Source organism: Lacerta agilis, chromosome 7 (genome assembly GCF_009819535.1).
Source record: "Lacerta agilis isolate rLacAgi1 chromosome 7, rLacAgi1.pri, whole genome shotgun sequence".
Taxonomy (NCBI): domain Eukaryota; kingdom Metazoa; phylum Chordata; class Lepidosauria; order Squamata; family Lacertidae; genus Lacerta; species Lacerta agilis.
The window spans coordinates 3,180,474-3,198,475 of NC_046318.1; the positions used below are offsets into that span (position 1 = coordinate 3,180,474).

General features: G+C 40.9%; 1 protein-coding gene across 10 annotated transcripts in view; it reads left to right on the top strand.

The window, feature by feature from the left end:
• FAM193A (family with sequence similarity 193 member A) overlaps positions 1-18,002 on the top strand; it is a 49,381-nt gene that overhangs the window by 13,938 nt on the left and 17,441 nt on the right. For 6 of the 10 annotated variants that reach the window (XM_033154160.1, XM_033154165.1, XM_033154158.1 and 3 more), the window contains exons 3-9: positions 704-778; positions 9,660-9,772; positions 10,349-10,597; positions 11,558-11,708; positions 11,866-12,048; positions 14,195-14,449; positions 16,823-17,009. In XM_033154160.1, the coding sequence (XP_033010051.1) occupies positions 704-778; positions 9,660-9,772; positions 10,349-10,597; positions 11,558-11,708; positions 11,866-12,048; positions 14,195-14,449; positions 16,823-17,009 (1,213 nt within the window). Of the gene's footprint in view, positions 1-687; positions 779-3,973; positions 4,097-9,659; positions 9,773-10,348; positions 10,598-11,557; positions 11,709-11,865; positions 12,049-14,194; positions 14,450-16,822; positions 17,010-18,002 lie in introns of those variants that run through there. The other 4 variants (XM_033154162.1, XM_033154161.1, XM_033154163.1 and 1 more) reach the window with 3 other exon arrangements.

Consider the following 18,002-nt stretch of genomic DNA (forward strand, 5'->3'; position numbering starts at 1 on the left):
ATGCAGTTGGGTCATTGCCAAGTGGGTGGCCACCTGTCAAAGTGGCCCATTTAGGCACAAGAGTCTGGAGATGCTGCGAATTGAACATAGGATCTTAAGGTTTAATTTATATTTTGCTAACAGGCTATCTATTCCAGACAGCTTACAAAACCACAGATTTTAAAGTCTCATACAATCAGCATTCATGTATCTATTACCTTCATTGTCCAGATGTGGACTAAGAAGCTGATAGTTCTGTGGCTCAGGGTTGAGCGAGCATGAAGCAATAATTTAGTGGGGGGGGGGGTATGTTGGATTTGTTAGGATGTGTACCATGCTGTGCTACTTTTGAGCCCCATCCATCTGCTTTGATCTTATAAAACACATTGTTTCTATTTTATTATAAGTGTTCTAATTGTGCTAGCCATGTAATTGTTTGTATAGGATATTTGTAGCCAGCTTTTTTATTTTAAGTTTAGCCTTGTGTGAGCTTTAAAGCAGGTTTCTACATTAGAAAAGGTAGGAACCAGCTCAACACAATGTAATTCAATAGATCACCTGCATTTTTTCTGCATCTACATACCATAACTTTAGTTGATACAATTCTTACGGCTTTAAGCTGCTATATTATTCAATAATCTCGAGATAAGCATGTATGTTCTAAAATGGGTAAAGTAGAATTCAAGCAGTGTTAATCAGTGAACTTAGCTTAATTTTGTTCCAGGTGACAGTGAGAACAAAAGTAGACTTTCTGAAAGAAGACTGGGAAGCTTTTAGGCAGAGGCATTTCATAGAACAGGTAAAACTATATACTTCCATCTAACACAGCTCAATTCAATGCATGTGTGTTGTTGATGTTGTTTAGTCGTGTCCAACTCTTCATGACCCCATGGACCAGAGCATGCCAGGCACTCCTGTCTTCCACTGCCTCCCGCAATTTGGTCAGACTCACGTTGGTAGCTTCGAGAACATTGTCCCCTTCTCCTTGTGCCCTCTATCTTTCCCAACATCAGGATCTTTTCCAATGCATGTTTACTCAGAAGTAAATTTCACTGTGTTTGGTGAATCTTACTTCTAGTAAAATGTGAATAGGATTATTGCCATAATTGTATATAAAGAATTGGAAGAGCCTTTCTGTGCTTTTCAGCAATATTACCGGTAATTTTTCTTCAAGTCTGCATATTGTGTGTGTACTCTGCAAACAGCCACCACTGAAAGTGTACTTAGAACATAACTGTCCTCCTTAATTTGTTTTCCATTATTTTAAATAAACTGAAAATGCACAGATTCCCATTAACCTATTAATACCCTTTATAATGAATTAAATAGCACAATACTAAGTTCCTTCCACATGTTTGAGGTTCTGTGACTTTGGTTAAGATTTTGTTAACTGCTTACATGTTTCTACTCAAATATCTGCAAATACATTACAGTATTCAGCAGATAGGGCTGGCATGCCATTGGAGCCTGAAGACTTACTTAAGATTCAGAATTGTCTCAATTTCCATTACAGTAACAGAGTCACTTAAATGAGTTGTATCCTCTGACAAAAACTTCAGAATGGTCACCTGACTTGTAACTTGGCAACAGAGAGCACTCGGGTGGATTATCCCGAGAAGCAAAATTCCTAATGATACTCCTCATATTTCTATTGAATCTGAATCCATAATTACTAGCCTCAAGTTAAATTTTTGTTTAGGATACTGAAGTAATTCATTTAAAGATAATATTTTGGCAAGCATTCTTTTCTTAACAAACAAAAATGAGAAATGCACATTGTAGTCCAGTAAGTCTTTCCCCCCATTTGCTGCTGTAGTCCTTTGTGATCATCCTCTTGTAATGCTACTTTTTGTTTTTCCTCTTGTATTTTCCATCTTATTTCTTCCATAACTGAATCTGTTTCAGTCTCCTCATAGATTGCAGTCCTCAGCGTACATTTCCGGAAATAGGCTCCATCTGAGCAGAATTGTGCTGGCCCCAAGGGTTTGTCCGTGAAGCGAGGTCCAAGTCCAGTCCTGGGTCTAGGGGTCCAAAGGAGGTCAGTCCGGCGGGGAGCAAGGCAGGGAGCAGGTCGAGGTCCAAGGCAGGTTTAGGCACAAGGTTGCAGGTTGAGCACACGCTTGCAACTAAGTTGCTCACGCAACTTGGGCTGGGTCTGGCTGGCTTTTATCTGGCCCTATGCTTAGGGCGGCCCTGATCCTCCGGAGACTTGCCTCTCCTCTGGGCCTGGAGGCGAGCACTCCTCCTGTAGGCACTAAGCTCCCTTCGCCTCTCTGCCCTGAGCCTCTGTAGCTCAGGAGAGGCTGGTGGGTTACTGGACCCAGGGGCTGCCTCAGCTTCCTCTGAAGAGGCTGGGAGTGGAGCACCTGCAGGCAATGGGTCCTCCCTCCCATCAGGAGCCAGAGCAGACTCTGCTGATGCCTGCACCTGGGGATCCAGCACAGGTGGGGATCCTTCAGGCTCAAGCCCTGGCCCTGGCTCAGCTGGTTCTGGAGGCGGGGAATCCTGTGCAGGCTGGGATCCCTCAGGTTCAGCATCAGAGTCTGACTCCCAGGCCATCACAAGAATAAGACTTGCTTCTGAGTAGACTTGTATACGATTGGGCATTCATCACCTGTGGAGACACTTACTTAATAACTTCTCAGAACGGCTTGCTACCATCCCAGTCTATAAACTAGTCTACAGTATAATCTGTATCTCTTACTCACTAACCACCCCAGCTGTCATTTGTGTGTCAAATCACCATCATATTTTGGACCTCCTTGGGGCCAGGTAGTGCCATTCTTTATTCAGTCCCTTAACCACATAAGAAAGCAGTGATTGATTGAAGTTATTGATTTGTAGTGCTTTCAGAAGTGATCTAGTCTGTGATAAGCTGCATCAGAAATATTGAACTGTAATCCTTACTCTTTAGTGTTAGATCTTTTGTCTTGATCCAAAACCTCAATAGGTGGTGAAATAGTTATGGGAAGTAGGGCATCAATTCATTAAGATGTTATACTGTATTTTTCACAAAACATGAAAGTTGCAAATCTCCAAAGAGATGAAGAAAAAACATTCCATCTTCACAAAACCACTGGAATCACTTGTCACAAAACTTCTAAGTGCCTTAACTGTATGGACTTGTCATATTTGTTCATCAAATTAACAATAGGGCACAAAGCAACTGATAAGGGAGTTGGTGAATCTGAGCACACAGGCCTTTGCCCCTTTTTTTCTTTCAAGTGTACTGTAAAGGATTTTCCCAATTAGATTTCCAGGGATTTTCTGTTAAAAATCTTTTTCTTTGTCTTCTCGCATCTTAAAGCAAATGGAAACATCACTTACAAGCAAGTTTCTTAAATCTACCAGCATCTACTGCTCAGCAATTTTCTTTAGCATTCGGGGAGAGAACCCTGGTTGCAATCCTAGCGTCCTTTCCAGAATTGATAATAATGTGATGTTTTTTGTTTTTACTGTCACAAAAGGAATTGCATGCTCTTTGTGCAATCAGACATTTGTCCTCGTGTTCTTTGATGCTCTTTGATGAGGTTGAAAGCTCTCCTTTGTAAAACAACAACAACACACTCAAATAAAACCAAGCTGGTGAAACAGGTACAAAAGTAGGCATGTTCTGATGTAATGACTTGAGCTCACCATTCTGTTATTGAAATGAAGTTAGTAAATGCTGTAATTTTAGCCTGCTTAGAGCAAGAACATAGACTTCTAGTCAAAACAACAGGGCTCAGCTAAACTACTTAACTTCCATGATCTTCAGATTGTAAAGGAACACATGTGGAATTCAGTTTTGATTCCTGAATGAAATTCCTGCATTTTCAGAAAGTTGCTGTGAAATTACAACAACCAGCTTGCATAGTTATGAATACAAAGGACAGAAATCCTCAATGGACAGTAGTAGGTCAAAGCCTCTTCTTTGCTTCTTGAAAGAAATGTAAGAATTTTTTTGTAAACCATCTAGTACCTCGCTTTGTCTTCAACTGAACAACTTCTTCAGTTGCCTTGCAGAACTCTTCATACCTGACAAGAATTTCATGTGGTACTGAAGAGTGTTCACTCAGTACATTGAGTGTACGCAATGCATCAAGAAAAGCTGCCAGTTCTCTGAAAACCATATCAGGTATGGGGGGGTCTCTGCTCTATGAGTAACTTTCCGAAATGCAAGATCTCAAGCTCACAGGATTTGGTGCAGATGTTTGCATCAGCTGAAATACATCTTTGGAATAAATAATTTCAGTGCTCCTGCAACCCATATTCTAGTTTCCATGACTGCATGGACCTTCTATATTCTTCAGGATAATTCTGCAAAGCTTTAAGGCTATTTGGATATGAAATTCTGTAAGGTGGATGAAAATTATATCAAAATGCATGGGTGCATTTTGCAGTCGCAAAGCCACATGACTTTTATAGGTCTGACCGCACCAGCCTGTAGTGTACCTTTAATTTGCAATTGTTACTGTTTGAGAGAAGGTTTTCTTTATTCACAGTGATTAAAATATCTTTGACTCATTTTGTCCCAGACAAGCTGGGAATGTAAGACCTATCTGCCTAGTTGGGAATGAAAGTTTGTTTGGTGCTTGAACCCAGTCTTGTTACCAATGCTCAGAACACTAAATCACTAAAAGTGATTCTGAACGCTCGGATTTTAAGCTTCTGTCATTATCTTAATCTAGTCCTATAATTGGTTGTTGTTTTTACCAGACCCTCTTTGGTATCTTTTTATGTTAATTTTTTTAATTCATTTTCAATAACAATCTTCCAATTAATGACAAATTAAATCAAATCAATCCAAATTACGATAATAACAATACAGTGGTAACCTCAGGTTACATAGGCTTCAGTTTACATACTCTGCTAACCCAGAAATAACGCTTCAGGTTAAGAACTTTGCTTCAGGATAAGAACAGAAATCGTGCTCTTGTGGCGCAGTGGCAGCAGGAGGCCCCATTAGCTAAAGTGGTGCTTCAGGTTAAGAACAGACCTCCAGAACGAATTAAGTTCTTAACCCGAGGTACCACTGTACCACCAATTATATATTCCAATTATTAAAAATGTTTTTGGGGGGACTTCCCATGTTCCAGATGTCTAGAGATAATTGTCCTCATTCATGTCTCTGCATTTTCAGCTATTTTTCAAATTCAAAACTAATATTATCCATCCTTATTCTCCGTCTAATCAATCATTGTTTCTGTGGCTCACATCTTCTGTAGCAAATTTTTTGTATTGTTAACACACAAGAGGCATTTTTTATTCATCTTATTCTCTGTCTAATTATTTTGGTGTTTGGTCCTCTTATCTCTCCTTTGTTTGTCAAGTTCTCATTAAAGGCACTGGGCTTCGTTCCAAAAATAGAGTTTATAAACGGCAAGTCAACAAGTTCTCTCTGGTGTCTCTTAATGAGTTGGTTTCCATATATGTCTGTATATAATGCTGTATTGTGGGGCATGCTTCCTGGCTGTATATTATGTGAGAATTATTTAAATTCCTCCAAGAACAAAAGGAAACCCCCCCTCCGCTCCTCTGGGCCCTAGAAGAGCTGGCAGGGATCCAGCGTTCTCCATCCTTCTGTCCACAATCATGTGTAAAAATAATCCATACAAGCAGATGTACCGTATTTTAGAATGAAGTATACCCCAAGTCCAAAGGAGCTCTTTTCCATAAGAATTCCTTTTTTTGTGTGTAACTGTGCAATAATGATCGCCATTTTGTTTCGTCTTTAGCCTGAGCCGCCATATCAGATCTTATTTTGACAGCTCTAATTCTAATTAGAGTTTTCCGTTGAGGGCTGTGCATCATACAAACAATTAAATTTTTCACCTCTTGTGTTTCGTTTAAGTAATTAAATTCTTTCTGGATGAGATTCACCAAATTGTGATATAATATAACAAGTACAGAGAGATAGCAATTGCTCACCTCCTTAATCCATGTATCAAGATGAGAGTCAGTTTAAAGTCTGAAGTTCAGCATTCAACGACTGCATAATTTGGCAGTTTTTTCCTTTTATCTGGAATATGCCTGTTTTTTGTCCAAATCTTAATATTTTAGAAAACAGGCGTCTCCTGCGTTTAGGAGTGGCTCTGGAGAGTGCCAACCGTAACGTGCTCTTGGACCCAGCGTCCCTGCCGCTCGCACCTTGATGAAAGCCGACAGATCACGGACGATCTGCGGGTCTGTGAGACAGTCCTCCCCCACCTTGGGGAGTCTGCCAGGGCTAATTACCCCCTTAAGAGGTAAAGGGACCCCTGACCATTAGGTCCAGTCGTGTCCAACTCTGGGGTTGTGGCGCTCATCTTGCTTTATTGGCCGAGGGTGCCTGCGTACAGCTTCCGGGTCATGTGGCCAGCATGACAAAGCTGCTTCTGGCGAACCAGAGCAGTGCACGGAAATGCTGTTTACCTTCCCACCGGAGCGGTACCTATTTATCTACTTGCACTTTGATGTGCTTTCAAACTGCTAGGTTGGCAGGAGCTGGGACCGAGCAACGGGAGCTCACCCCATCGCGGGTATTCGAACCGCCAACCTTCTGATCAGCAAGCCCTAGGCTCTGTGGTTTAACCCACAGCGCCACCTGCATCCCTATTACCCCCCCCCCCCATAACAGCCCTGAATTACTGGCACGGCTTGGATCTGTTCGTGTGGGAGGGAGCCATTTCCCGCAGCAGGAAACCAGAAGTCCTGGTATCTTAAGTAGAAGGATTCTGGCATCAACTCACATTGGCACTAGAAGGCTACTGTACATTTACAAAGCATGTGTTGTATTAAATGTTACATGTGGCTCTAGAAACATTCTGCAGTTATCTGGGGCATGGCAGATATTATTGTCATGATTAGTTGGTTGTTTTCCACGAGCACAAGTTGCTGCTTTTGGGACTAGTTAGATTGCCCTCGTGGTCCCTTCCAACTGTACAATCTAATGATTAGTTTGGTCCACTTCTGAAAAAATGTATTGAGCAAGCTGCATTCAAGTTGGCAAATGGCACAAAGGAATATAATCTGGTGGCCTCCCTTGGCAACAAGTTGTCTAGACTGAAGATGAGCAGCAGATATGACAACTTCATGATGGACAGCAAGCACAGGACTGAATTTCTTAGCACCTGATTTCTAAAACTAGGAAGGTCACAGCTGTTGTGATAATATCCTGAAATGAACTGTTTGCTGTGGTTTCCTCTGACCAGCAGCCCTGATGGAGTCAGAGATCAATGCTTGACTTGCAAAACTGTTGGCTCAAACTCTGCATTTCTGATATTGTGTGATCACATTGTATGTTGTCTGGCAGACATGTAGAACAGTTGATTATCAGAGACTATTGATTCCTAAATGCCATTAGCAGAAAGGGGTGACACCATTTTCGGGACGTACACTAGTGGCCAAAATTGTGGAAACCTTTTGGAGAAAGTGTATTTCCGAGGTTTGATGGCTCATTACGCGACCTTTTTTTTTTTTTTAGGAATTCCATAAAATTATATATCAATGGAAAGATAATTTAATGAAGAATGTAATGCAACAAAGTCTGTTTAATTATCTATATTCTATCAAAGGTATAGCCTAATAACCACAAAAAGGAGTGTTTAGAGAGCCAATCAGGTGTCGTCTTATTTTGGCAATGATGGCTCATAACACTACTTTTTGTTTTTTGAGTAATGCCATAAAATTATATATCAATGGAAAGATAATTTAATGAACAATGTAATGCACTTTCTCCAAAAGGTTTCCACAATTTTGGCCACTAGTGTATATCTTCTCTGTCTGCTTCATGTATTGAAAAAAGCTTGGATTGATATGAATTAATTATTTCAGCACTTTGGCCTCTGCACATTTTAACTAAAAACAACCTATATACAGCCACAATATTGAGTTTTATTTAGTGTTTGTTTAATATGAGAGCAGCCTTTTAAACATGTCCACAAAAGTTAGTGGGCCACAACCTTTTTTTAATAACCATACATGTGTGGAATGGAGATATAGCTATAGATATGGGGGATGCTATTGAAGAAGTATCCTTTTATATACTATATATATATCTCCTCCTTCAGTAGTATCCCTTTTGATGTAGCCATTCGTGGATTAGAGGATTAAGAAAAAGTATGAATGATGGTCTCCTAAAAATATTTTTGTCATGAGTTAACTTCGGAGAAACAATTCTCTTTTCCTCCTACCTTCCCTGACACAATAAAAAACAAAACAAAAAAACTAACATACTTAGACTGACAAATACAGCCTAATTCTGTATTTACTCAGGAGAAATTATGTTGTGCTTACTGGGACTTACTCTCAGGTAAACGTGCCTAGGACCTCAACTACATTTACTTGGAAATTAGCTCCTTTGATCTCAGACTTAGAAGTGTCAGTCTTTCTCAGTAAGAGATCAGCAGCTGCACCTTCTTTTAAATACAAAGAAGGGTTTGCCTAACAAATTCAAACATTTCAGTTTCAGGGCATGCCAAATGTAAATAATCTAGTACAAGTAATCAAGTGGACAATTTTAGAGTCACAATTGACTACACAATGCAGCTGCAGTATAGCCTTGTTTATGAAATGTGTATCATGCCAAATTGAATGTATTATTCAGTTATGCATTGGTACTGAATCCTTACTAAGTGCTGAACTGAACATGTGTAATGGACAGGTGCGACGAACCTCCACTTCAGACTCTCCCCTCGTTACTAAGTGAATTTTTAATCAGGTGTTCTGGGTCAAATTACAATGCACCCCACCTGTCCCTCTGAGGTCCGTCTGTTATTTCACTTCCCTTTGATTAATAATCTGGGAATTTCTTAGTAACGGGAGTTTTCCTGTCCAGCGGCCGTGGCCGGTTATATCCTCTGCTCTGGGCTTCAGGGGTTAACCTCTCCTTTGCCTACAGTTCGGGGTCTCTCTTTATTAGATCCCCTCACTATATCAGTTAGCTAAGCCCTCTTAGCAACTCTGTGGCAATACCAGGGTTTCCGCCCGCTAGCCCCTCCTGAGGGAACTCCAAGGCACAAACTATCCCCCTTCAGGTTAGTTTTGTCCTTTCCCTGAGTTCACCTCCTCAAGAGCCTATATAACTCGCTGGACCAAATGAACGACGATATTTTCTTAGCTCAACAATAAGAGGTCTTTATTTCTTACAGAACATAACGGTTTCAGTGATGGTTCATAAGCTTAGTTTCATAACAGTGTAAACTCTTTCTTTCAGCAACATACACATCTTCAACAATCCTAACCTAAACCTAACCTGGCCCCACACCCTCCTTCCAGTCACCACTCTCCCACACTAACGGCTGCTCCCTCCTTTTAAAGAGCGTAATGTCCCGCCTCCCAAGGGGTATCTGCCACTCAAACTGGAGTGCCCATTAACTCCTAAAACACCGTGGGTTTCTGAACATCCCCTAACTTAGATCTGATTCATTACAACAGGCTCATATTTCACCTAACTGCAGACATGAGTCTGGATTAGTCCTTGTTACCTGAGGACAATTTCTACAATACTCGCCCCAAGTGACCAGGAGAGTAGTAATTTGCGTGCCTCAGAAAGAGGCATTGGCAGAGTTACTTGATGCAGTGTGTATATTATCAGATTGTGCTGTATCAGATTATTAATTTCATTTTGAATTTATGGTTTTAAAATGATTTTTTGTCAACAGCAGTTAAGATGGAACTGAAAATACCTCACTGTTTTTATATTTCCTTGCTAATTCTAGTTAAATGGCAGTAAAGCAATATCTGGAGAAAATAACTTCACAGACACAATGAGACATCTGTTGTCATCAAGACTGAGTATTTCTGACTGTCCTAATTGCAATTTCAGGCACAGGTGAGTAGATGATATTTAATAGCTATAGTAGTAAAATATAATTTCATAATAAAATCTTAACCAGGAGCTTTCCAAACTGTGTGTCGTGACACGTTAGTCTGTTGGCTGCAGTGTGTAGGTGTGTTGTGTGAACACTTCCCACACTCCTTCCGGTGCTGGAAAGGGGTTAGTTTAACCTCTGATTTGCTAGTAAAACTGAGTTACTGTGTCGCAAAATGATGCATGTCTAAAAAGTGTGCCACCAACATGAAAAGTTTGGAAAGCTCTGTCTTAAGCCTTTGGACAGTAGAGGATAATAAATGTCATAAAACACAGTTGCCACAATCTAGTGTGCATATAAGCTGCATTCTGCATGTGCTGTCAATGTGTGGATGTGCAGTTGGATACACACTGTGATGATGCTAATCGCGGCACTATTTATCTGGTTGGTTGGTTGGTTGGATGGATGCTTTGTTTGATGAAAATGTGAGTGCATTTTCATGTAGGGCCCCCGGTTGTTTTATATGTGAATATTAATTTAATGGAACTGAACAAAATATTGGTGTTGATAATACTATATTTTGAATTCATGAACAGATGTACTTGTGATGACTGCAGCCTTTCGCATATTCTGATGTGTGGAATCATGGATTCACCAGCTACAGACGATGTCCATAGTAACCAGCTTCCCCTTCAAATTGATTCTGCTCCCGATTATCTCTCTCAAATGCACTTACGAAGTATATCATCAGGAAGCTCAGGGTCTAGTTCCAGTTCTCCTTTTACTGACCAGCAGATAGACAGACAAAGACTCATCCTTGCAGATAATAGCTCTGGATCACCTTTGTAAGTGTGGCCTTGTTCTTTTGATCATAGTAAAATGTGAAATTTTGAGAACAGAATCTAACAGTAGTGAAAATAATTTCTTTGTGTGCAGTGGATTTTCTGGTTCCTTACTGCTTTTCCAGTGGCAGTTCCATGTGCTGATGTTGAAGAGGTTGAGCAGCACTTGGCACAGGGCATAGAACTGCAAGTTAGAAGACAAAGAAGTTGAAACTCTGGTGTAAATATAGAAGCACTTACACATACACTTAAGGCTCTTGTGGACCCCAGCTTTAGAAATATTGTATATTTTTAAATTTGTGCCTGTTCCCAAAGACTCTGGAACTATCCTGGAATCATGTGCTATACGTCTGGCATAATTAAATGGTGGGCAGAATGGCAAATTATTCCTGAGCTACTTTAATTTTTTGAGAGCTGAAACATACTGATCTTTAGGCAAAGTGTGAAGAAGCCCCATTCATTATTAACATACAAGAGCAAGCCTTCAGACACTGGACTACCAAGGTGATAGTGACAAGGGGCTTGAGCATACCTTGTCCTTTCACTTGTGATGCAAGTCCTCTGCCGTGGCATAGAAATCTGCTTCAAGGGCACTCAAGTACAAGGGGAGTGACAATGATGATAGCAGAATTAACCCTTTTCCCCACAACAAAGCTACCCATTATGCTTGTAGTATGTATCAGGTCTTTGAATCAATACTGTTAGGGCTAAAATGCAGTATGGCATCTTTAAAATGAAAAATCTGGAAATGCCTCACATGTCTATATTTGGATTTGCACCCAGAGTTTTATTTCTGTTACAAATTACAGTGAAATGGTATTAAAATAACAAACACCCAACGCCTATTTCTAGAAGAAAATTATAAATTCGAAACCAGGGGAAATTGCATTTTACTTTTCTTTCGAAGTTCCCTATTGCTTGGCCTACTTAGCATGTACAAAAAAAAACCACTTTTCTTCACAGTAATACTGAAAATGAAGATATTTCAGCAGTATCAGAGAAACCTGATATTTATTGTATTAATCACTACGATAATGCTGAGGCTGTCAGAAACATGAATGGGATCCACAGACTGTTAACTGATGGAGTCAAAAACATGGCATTAAAGGCTGAGGTACTGTAATTTTGAAATACATTTCATACACCTATTATTTACATTTATATACCACTGTTCATCTTGTGGGGTCCCAGGGTGGCTGGACACATATAGTAGAATCATAAAGCAATTCAGATGTAATTTAAACTCATATTAAACCTGAACTATTTTTCAGTCTCCCCAGCAGAGTAGTAACACTAGTAGCAGTTCATCAGTAGCAGATGCTGAAGAAGCGGATGAAGAGAATGGTGGTAATTTACCAAGGGCTCAAGAAGGGGATTTAATGATTGGAACTAATGTGCGAAGGAAGGATGAAGCGAAAACAGACAGTTCTTTGTCATCATACTCTGTTCAGCCGGTAAATCACATTTAGTTCTTAAGCGTATAATGTATATGAACCCTGAAATAATGTTCTTCTGGATTTGTTTTAGTTAGCCAATGATAAATTGTTCAAAAAAAAAAAAGAAAGAGAGAGAGAAATCACAGCAGTACTAATAAATAATATCACATTACAAAATAGTGAAATGCTGCACATAGCTGTATATTTATAATTCAATTTGATATTTTCACCCAAAGTTAGCAATCACTCATTTTCTGGCTCCTCCACCCCTGTCCCCACTCCAGACTTTCAGTGTTTTAAATCATTGTGGTACTCAGCCATATGAAATTTAGCCCATTCCTTTTTAATAGACAGAACTGCAACTAGGAATCTGGCTAGATAAAATATGATCCTATGGTGTCTGGTTTTTGAGCAGAAAGACCAGTCTGTCCTCTACCCTGCTGTCTCTCCAAATCCCCTTTGTTCCCCAAGTGCTTTACTATGAGTTTCTATCATAGACAACGATATATACTGCACTACAGCACTGTGTGTTCCAGGGTTTCCACAGCTGACTGTCAATATCAACACCTGTGCTCCCCCAGTTCCTGCTTTGAACTGCCCTAATGTAACTGCAGAAGGATTTCTTTTCATATATTATAGCAGACCAATATCTGTAATATCTGTAATCTGTAATCATAATCCATGCACCCTTAATATTTGCCTTTCTACTTCTTATACCCTCTTGAAGTTTTTTGTACAATCATTATCCATGTAGTGTTAGAGTTATAATAGGGTTGTGCTGATATGACCGCATCACACCAGTACTATTTCATCTGGACTGGCTGTCATTCTGTTTCTTGGCCTGTTTAAAGTGTTGTATTAACATTTAAAACCTAAAAGAGCTTACAACCCTGTTACTTGGAAGGTTCACTTCCTCATGTGTATACCTCTTTGGACCCTAAGATCTTCAGAGAACCTTCTTGTTGGTTGAGAAAGAAAAATTAGGTAAAATAAAAAGAGAATTCCTGGATGCCTAGAACCACGTTTGGCAGGAGAACCGGAGCATTAAAAACACAAAATGTGTGGCAATGTAAAGCTTGGAAATTTAGGCTGTTAGACCATTGCTTCCAAAACTCCCCACTTCCATTAGCATAGAAAGAGATCACACGTTTAGTAAGTTTAAAATGCTTAACTTACAAACTTTTTCAAAGATCAGATTCATGTGCTTTTTCATACTGCACTTAGAAAAGACAGACAGTAAAACTCAGGTTCCAAAGTGGTAAATGTTTCTAAATTATTTGTATAGAAACACTAATATAGCTTGCTTAAGCCATGTGATCTTGGCTTGGAGCAACTAGTCCAGACCTCCTTCCTGGTAGGGTTCACATGGTGGAATGTAAGAAAGTGGGAGGGGGAAAAAACTTGACAACCCTTCTTCCCAAGGTAAGCAGGAGTGACCTCACTAAGCCTGGCAGGACAGCTTACTCTTATAGTCTTAAGCTCTTCATGCATTAATTAGACTTAAGCATGTTGGTTATATGAGACTGATTATCCCACACTTTTTTGGGCATCCCCACCCAGTAAGGGGAAGCAACTAGACAGAAGTTTAGGAAGTAAAGGTCGTCTAGTTGCACCAACACCCTCTACTCCCCCCACCTGATGTTATTGATATCTAGAAGAATTAATGCTGTAAAGCTCAAGAATGGAATCTCAAGCCTATGCTATTTAATACTAGTAAAGCCTGAGGTTTCAATTCTAAATTAATGGGAGTGCCATTGAACTCAATGGGAGATGCTTCAGGGTAAGCATTGGACCATAGCATTAATGTAATTTTCAGGTAAGGAAGTGGACTGCCAGGGTTTGGAAGTAAGATGTATTTCAAGTGCTAGAAGGTACAAGCAAGGCTTTTTTTTCTAGAGAAAGTGGTGACGGAACAGTTTCAGTGAGGGGAAAAAAACCTGGATGCAAGTCAATACATTGGACACACAGTTTATAACAGAAACAATTAAGGTGGTTTTAAGCTTGTTATTGTTAAGCTTATTGTATTTTTTATACTTGAGAGGTGTCATTATTGTCATTTTCTAAAACAATAGATTCCATCAAAGAAAATTGTTTCCAAAAAATAAAGGAAATGTTTCCCTAATTTTGCTGTGGTTTACATTGTGTACCCTCCTTTCATTTATAGCAGATTGATCAAGAACCAGCTTGTTGTGAGTGCCATGTCTGTAAACAGGAAATCTCAGGCCCCTCTTCTTCAGACACTGAAGTGAAATGTCTTCCTGCTGGGCATCAGTTTAGGATGCCAGAAAAACCTGCCCATCCTGCTCTTCATCTTTATCCTCATATCCATGGACAAATACCACTTCATACTATTCCTCACTTACCTCCTCCACTAATCCATCCTTCTTTATACACTGCTTCGCCCTTTGCACAAAATAAGGTAAGTCCGTCAAAGTGGCAATCCTCAGGGTTCCAGAAAATTTCCTGCATCCGTTAAAAATAATTTGCCAATTCAGAGGTTTTCAATCTTTACTGAGTCCACAGCTCCATTGACCAACTACGTTCTTTCTGTGGCACTCCTGTGGGGCTCAGGAGCCCAGTTATGTGATCACTTGCCAGCAGAGCTGGCAGCCTCTCATCTTTTTTCAAACACCCTCCCTTGTGGAGTATTCCTTCAGCCTCCTCTCCTCTCCCTCTGGGCAGCCACTGCTGCTGCCTCTGGTCTCTGAGCCACTGCCACCCCCCAAAGAGTGGTGCCTCCTCACACTGCCCCACAGGGGCCTGGGGGGAAATGCCCCCAGCCTTAGTAGCCCAACGGAGACTGGCCCAAGTTGAACATGAGGACAGCACCTTACCATGGGAGGCGACTGTGGGCACTTCTGGGCCTGCATAGCGGAAAGGTTTGCCTTCAACACCAGGCATTCAGTTCCCAGACAGGCCTTCCACACAGCAAACACAAGAAAGTGCAGTGCAGTGCCTGCCTGCCTGCCTGGCCTCCCACTTGTCTGTCCATTCCAAAGAAAGGGCTGGTGGACTGGGTGAGTGGGCTCCCTTGCCTGCTTGCTTGCTTACTCCAAGGCTGCCCCAGTTCTTGGTAACCAGCAACCCCTGGCCAGCCCCAGAGACACGTTTTTCCAGTGAAGCTTGTAGCCAGGGGCTGCTGCAACAAAGAGCTCTGCAAGATGGAGGCCAATGTGGCCCGCAGCATCCCTGACCATCATTCAGGGTACCCTTGGGTGGCACGACACACTGGTTGAAAACCACTGTGCTAAGTCATTGAACTGGTGTTATCAAATGTCACTACCAATGAAACAATAGCCATTAGGTGATAAATTGCCCGTTTTACAAAAATCAGGTACTTGGAAGTTTTTTTTAATCCCAGAGATACATTAAGAAATTACATAAAACATTAGTTTTATATTAAGGTTACCCTTACTATTTAAGAGTGCTACAATTATCTTTTCCTTACAAAATATTCTTTTAAAAAATGCATTCATGGCTGCATATACAATACAATACACGCATGTTGCCGACTGAAAATCACATATAAAGATGGGGAAAGTAGGTGATCCTTCTGCCTGTAAGAACATTGTGATCCTGTGGATATCTCATCATTGATCATTCCTTGCTCTCTCTAGCCTGGGTGCATGTGTGTGTCACTAACATTTTCATGCCACGTTTCACATTTGCGAAAGCACCATGGATATCAGTCACAAAATAGCTGCCATATCTAAAAGAGCAGAAAAAGAGACATGGCCACAAAAAGCATGGGTGTGCCCCCATTTTTAAAAAAGGCACCATTACTATTATTTGCCATAGAAATAAGAGCTTTCTATCTCTCCTCTGTTCAGAAGGGAAGGGAAATGTTCAGCATTAGCATTCCGTTAAGTGTGGGTATGTTCAATGTATGAGAGGCCAAGCCAGTGCAAAGAGGAAGTGAGTAAGAAGAGCCAACAGTCTCTCATGCATTGTGGATTTTGAAGGGCTGGACCTTCTGTGGGCACCATAAGAGGTACACTGGGCACACTGGGTCCTTTCAGCACCACATTGGTGACCACTGTGCTAGCCTATTTGAATGGAACAGACAGTCTTTTCCAATGGTAATTGGTGCCATCATTACATGTCCCCCAGGAATCTGCTTAGCTGGTTATCTTAGCTTGGTCTTCTTTGCAGCTGGTAGGACTCCAGCTCTGCAGTCCTGCTGTTAAATTCCTTCATTATCAACCACAGGTGCTAATTTGAATCCCTGGGGCCACCAAACAGAAAGTTATACATGACAGCTGAAGCTCTTGTTCAACACCTCAGAGTACATTCCAACATTGTAGAATCAGTTCAGCACACGCATCACTTTATCTGTATTTGATTAAAAGAAGATACAGAGCTGAGCCTCATCAGTTCCACCTCACTCAGGTGACCTCATTCAGTGTTTTCCTTCGATCTGTAGCTACAAGTGGGCTGCAGCTATGGCCCTGACTATATAGTGACTGCACTGAAATGTCACAGCAAATCATGGTAATGAGGAAGACCTTAGGCTATGAAACAAGAAACTGAAGTTAAGCAAGCAAGCAAGCAAGGAAATGCTTTCAAACACCTTGTTGTCATGCTAGAGGGAAGGCACATGAACCAAAGGACTGCATAGGCTTATTCTGGTCATTATAAACCATGGCTTACCATGATGTCTGAATGCAGCTGTTGTATAATGGTATTTTCAGAACAACATGACTCAGTGCATCATTTTCCCTTGTATGTGCCTAATAATTTTGGAGTGGATGTAAACAAGCAGAAGACTAATTAGAAAGTACTCTTGTTGTAGGCCCTGGTTCAGAATAATGGAAACAGTCAGCAAGCACTCAGTACACCATTCCAAGATAATATCTACCCAAATGGTTTTGGAAGTACCACAGACTGGAAGAGTTCTAATTTTTTAAGCATCTGGGAATCGGAAGTCATGAATGAGAAAAACTGGAATGCCTCCACCTCTTTACAAGAGGAACTTCCTGGTGAGAGTATAATTCTGCTTTACTCTGAAAAGGGGCAGTTTGATTCTGGATGTTCTAGTAAGGCCCTTGACTGAATAAGATTTACTGTCTGATTCCAATTGGGACAATAGGAGGGAAAGAGGGATCAAATACAGGTACCCATTTGATTTGTGATATTTACAAATACACTAGTATTGTCAGATATCTTTGGGCCTCAGCAATCACTCTTTGGGCATGATTGCTGACGTGTGGGTCCTTGTTGACCCAGAAGTAATGGGGGGCAGGACAGGGTGCACTCCACTACCGCTTGCAGGGGCCGGAAACAGAACCCCCATGTGAAATTGTTGCTGCCTGTATAGTAAAACTAGTGGACCTGCAAAATGTTATGTTGTAGCTGCTGTATTCCACCCCTCTTCTGTTCCCATTCCCCAGTCAGCCAGCATTCTATGGACACTGAGCATGGTCAGTTCTCATTGGGCTATTGGGGTTTCTTTGTGCTAAAATATTTTTGTAGTTCTGCACATGTTAAGGTTTCCCTAAGCCTGTTGATTCCTTTCTTTTGTGCATGGGTTCTGCTGTTTTAACTGCATAAGCAACAGTACTTATAGCCTGAACTTTTTTGTTTTTTTGAGGTGGGGAAGAACTCAGGCTCTGTATCAAAATGCAGTATATTCCTAATGTGTTTGTTTTACCTGCACTTTTTGCTGAAGGTGTTGAATAAAACAAACCAGCATTAAAGATAGGGGTTCCGGCTATGCAGTGATACCTCAGGTTCCATACGCTTCAGGTTACATACTCCGCTAACCCAGAAATAACGCTTCAGGTTAAGAACTTTGCTTCAGGATAAGAACAGAAATTGTGCTCTGGCGGCGCAGCGGCAGCGGGAGGCCCCCTTAGCTAAAGTGGTGCTTCAGGTTAAGAACAGTTTCAGGTTAAGAACGGACCTCCGGAACAAATTAAGTTCTTAACCTGAGATACCACTGTAGTTTGCTTCTTATCTCATGTACATTTTTT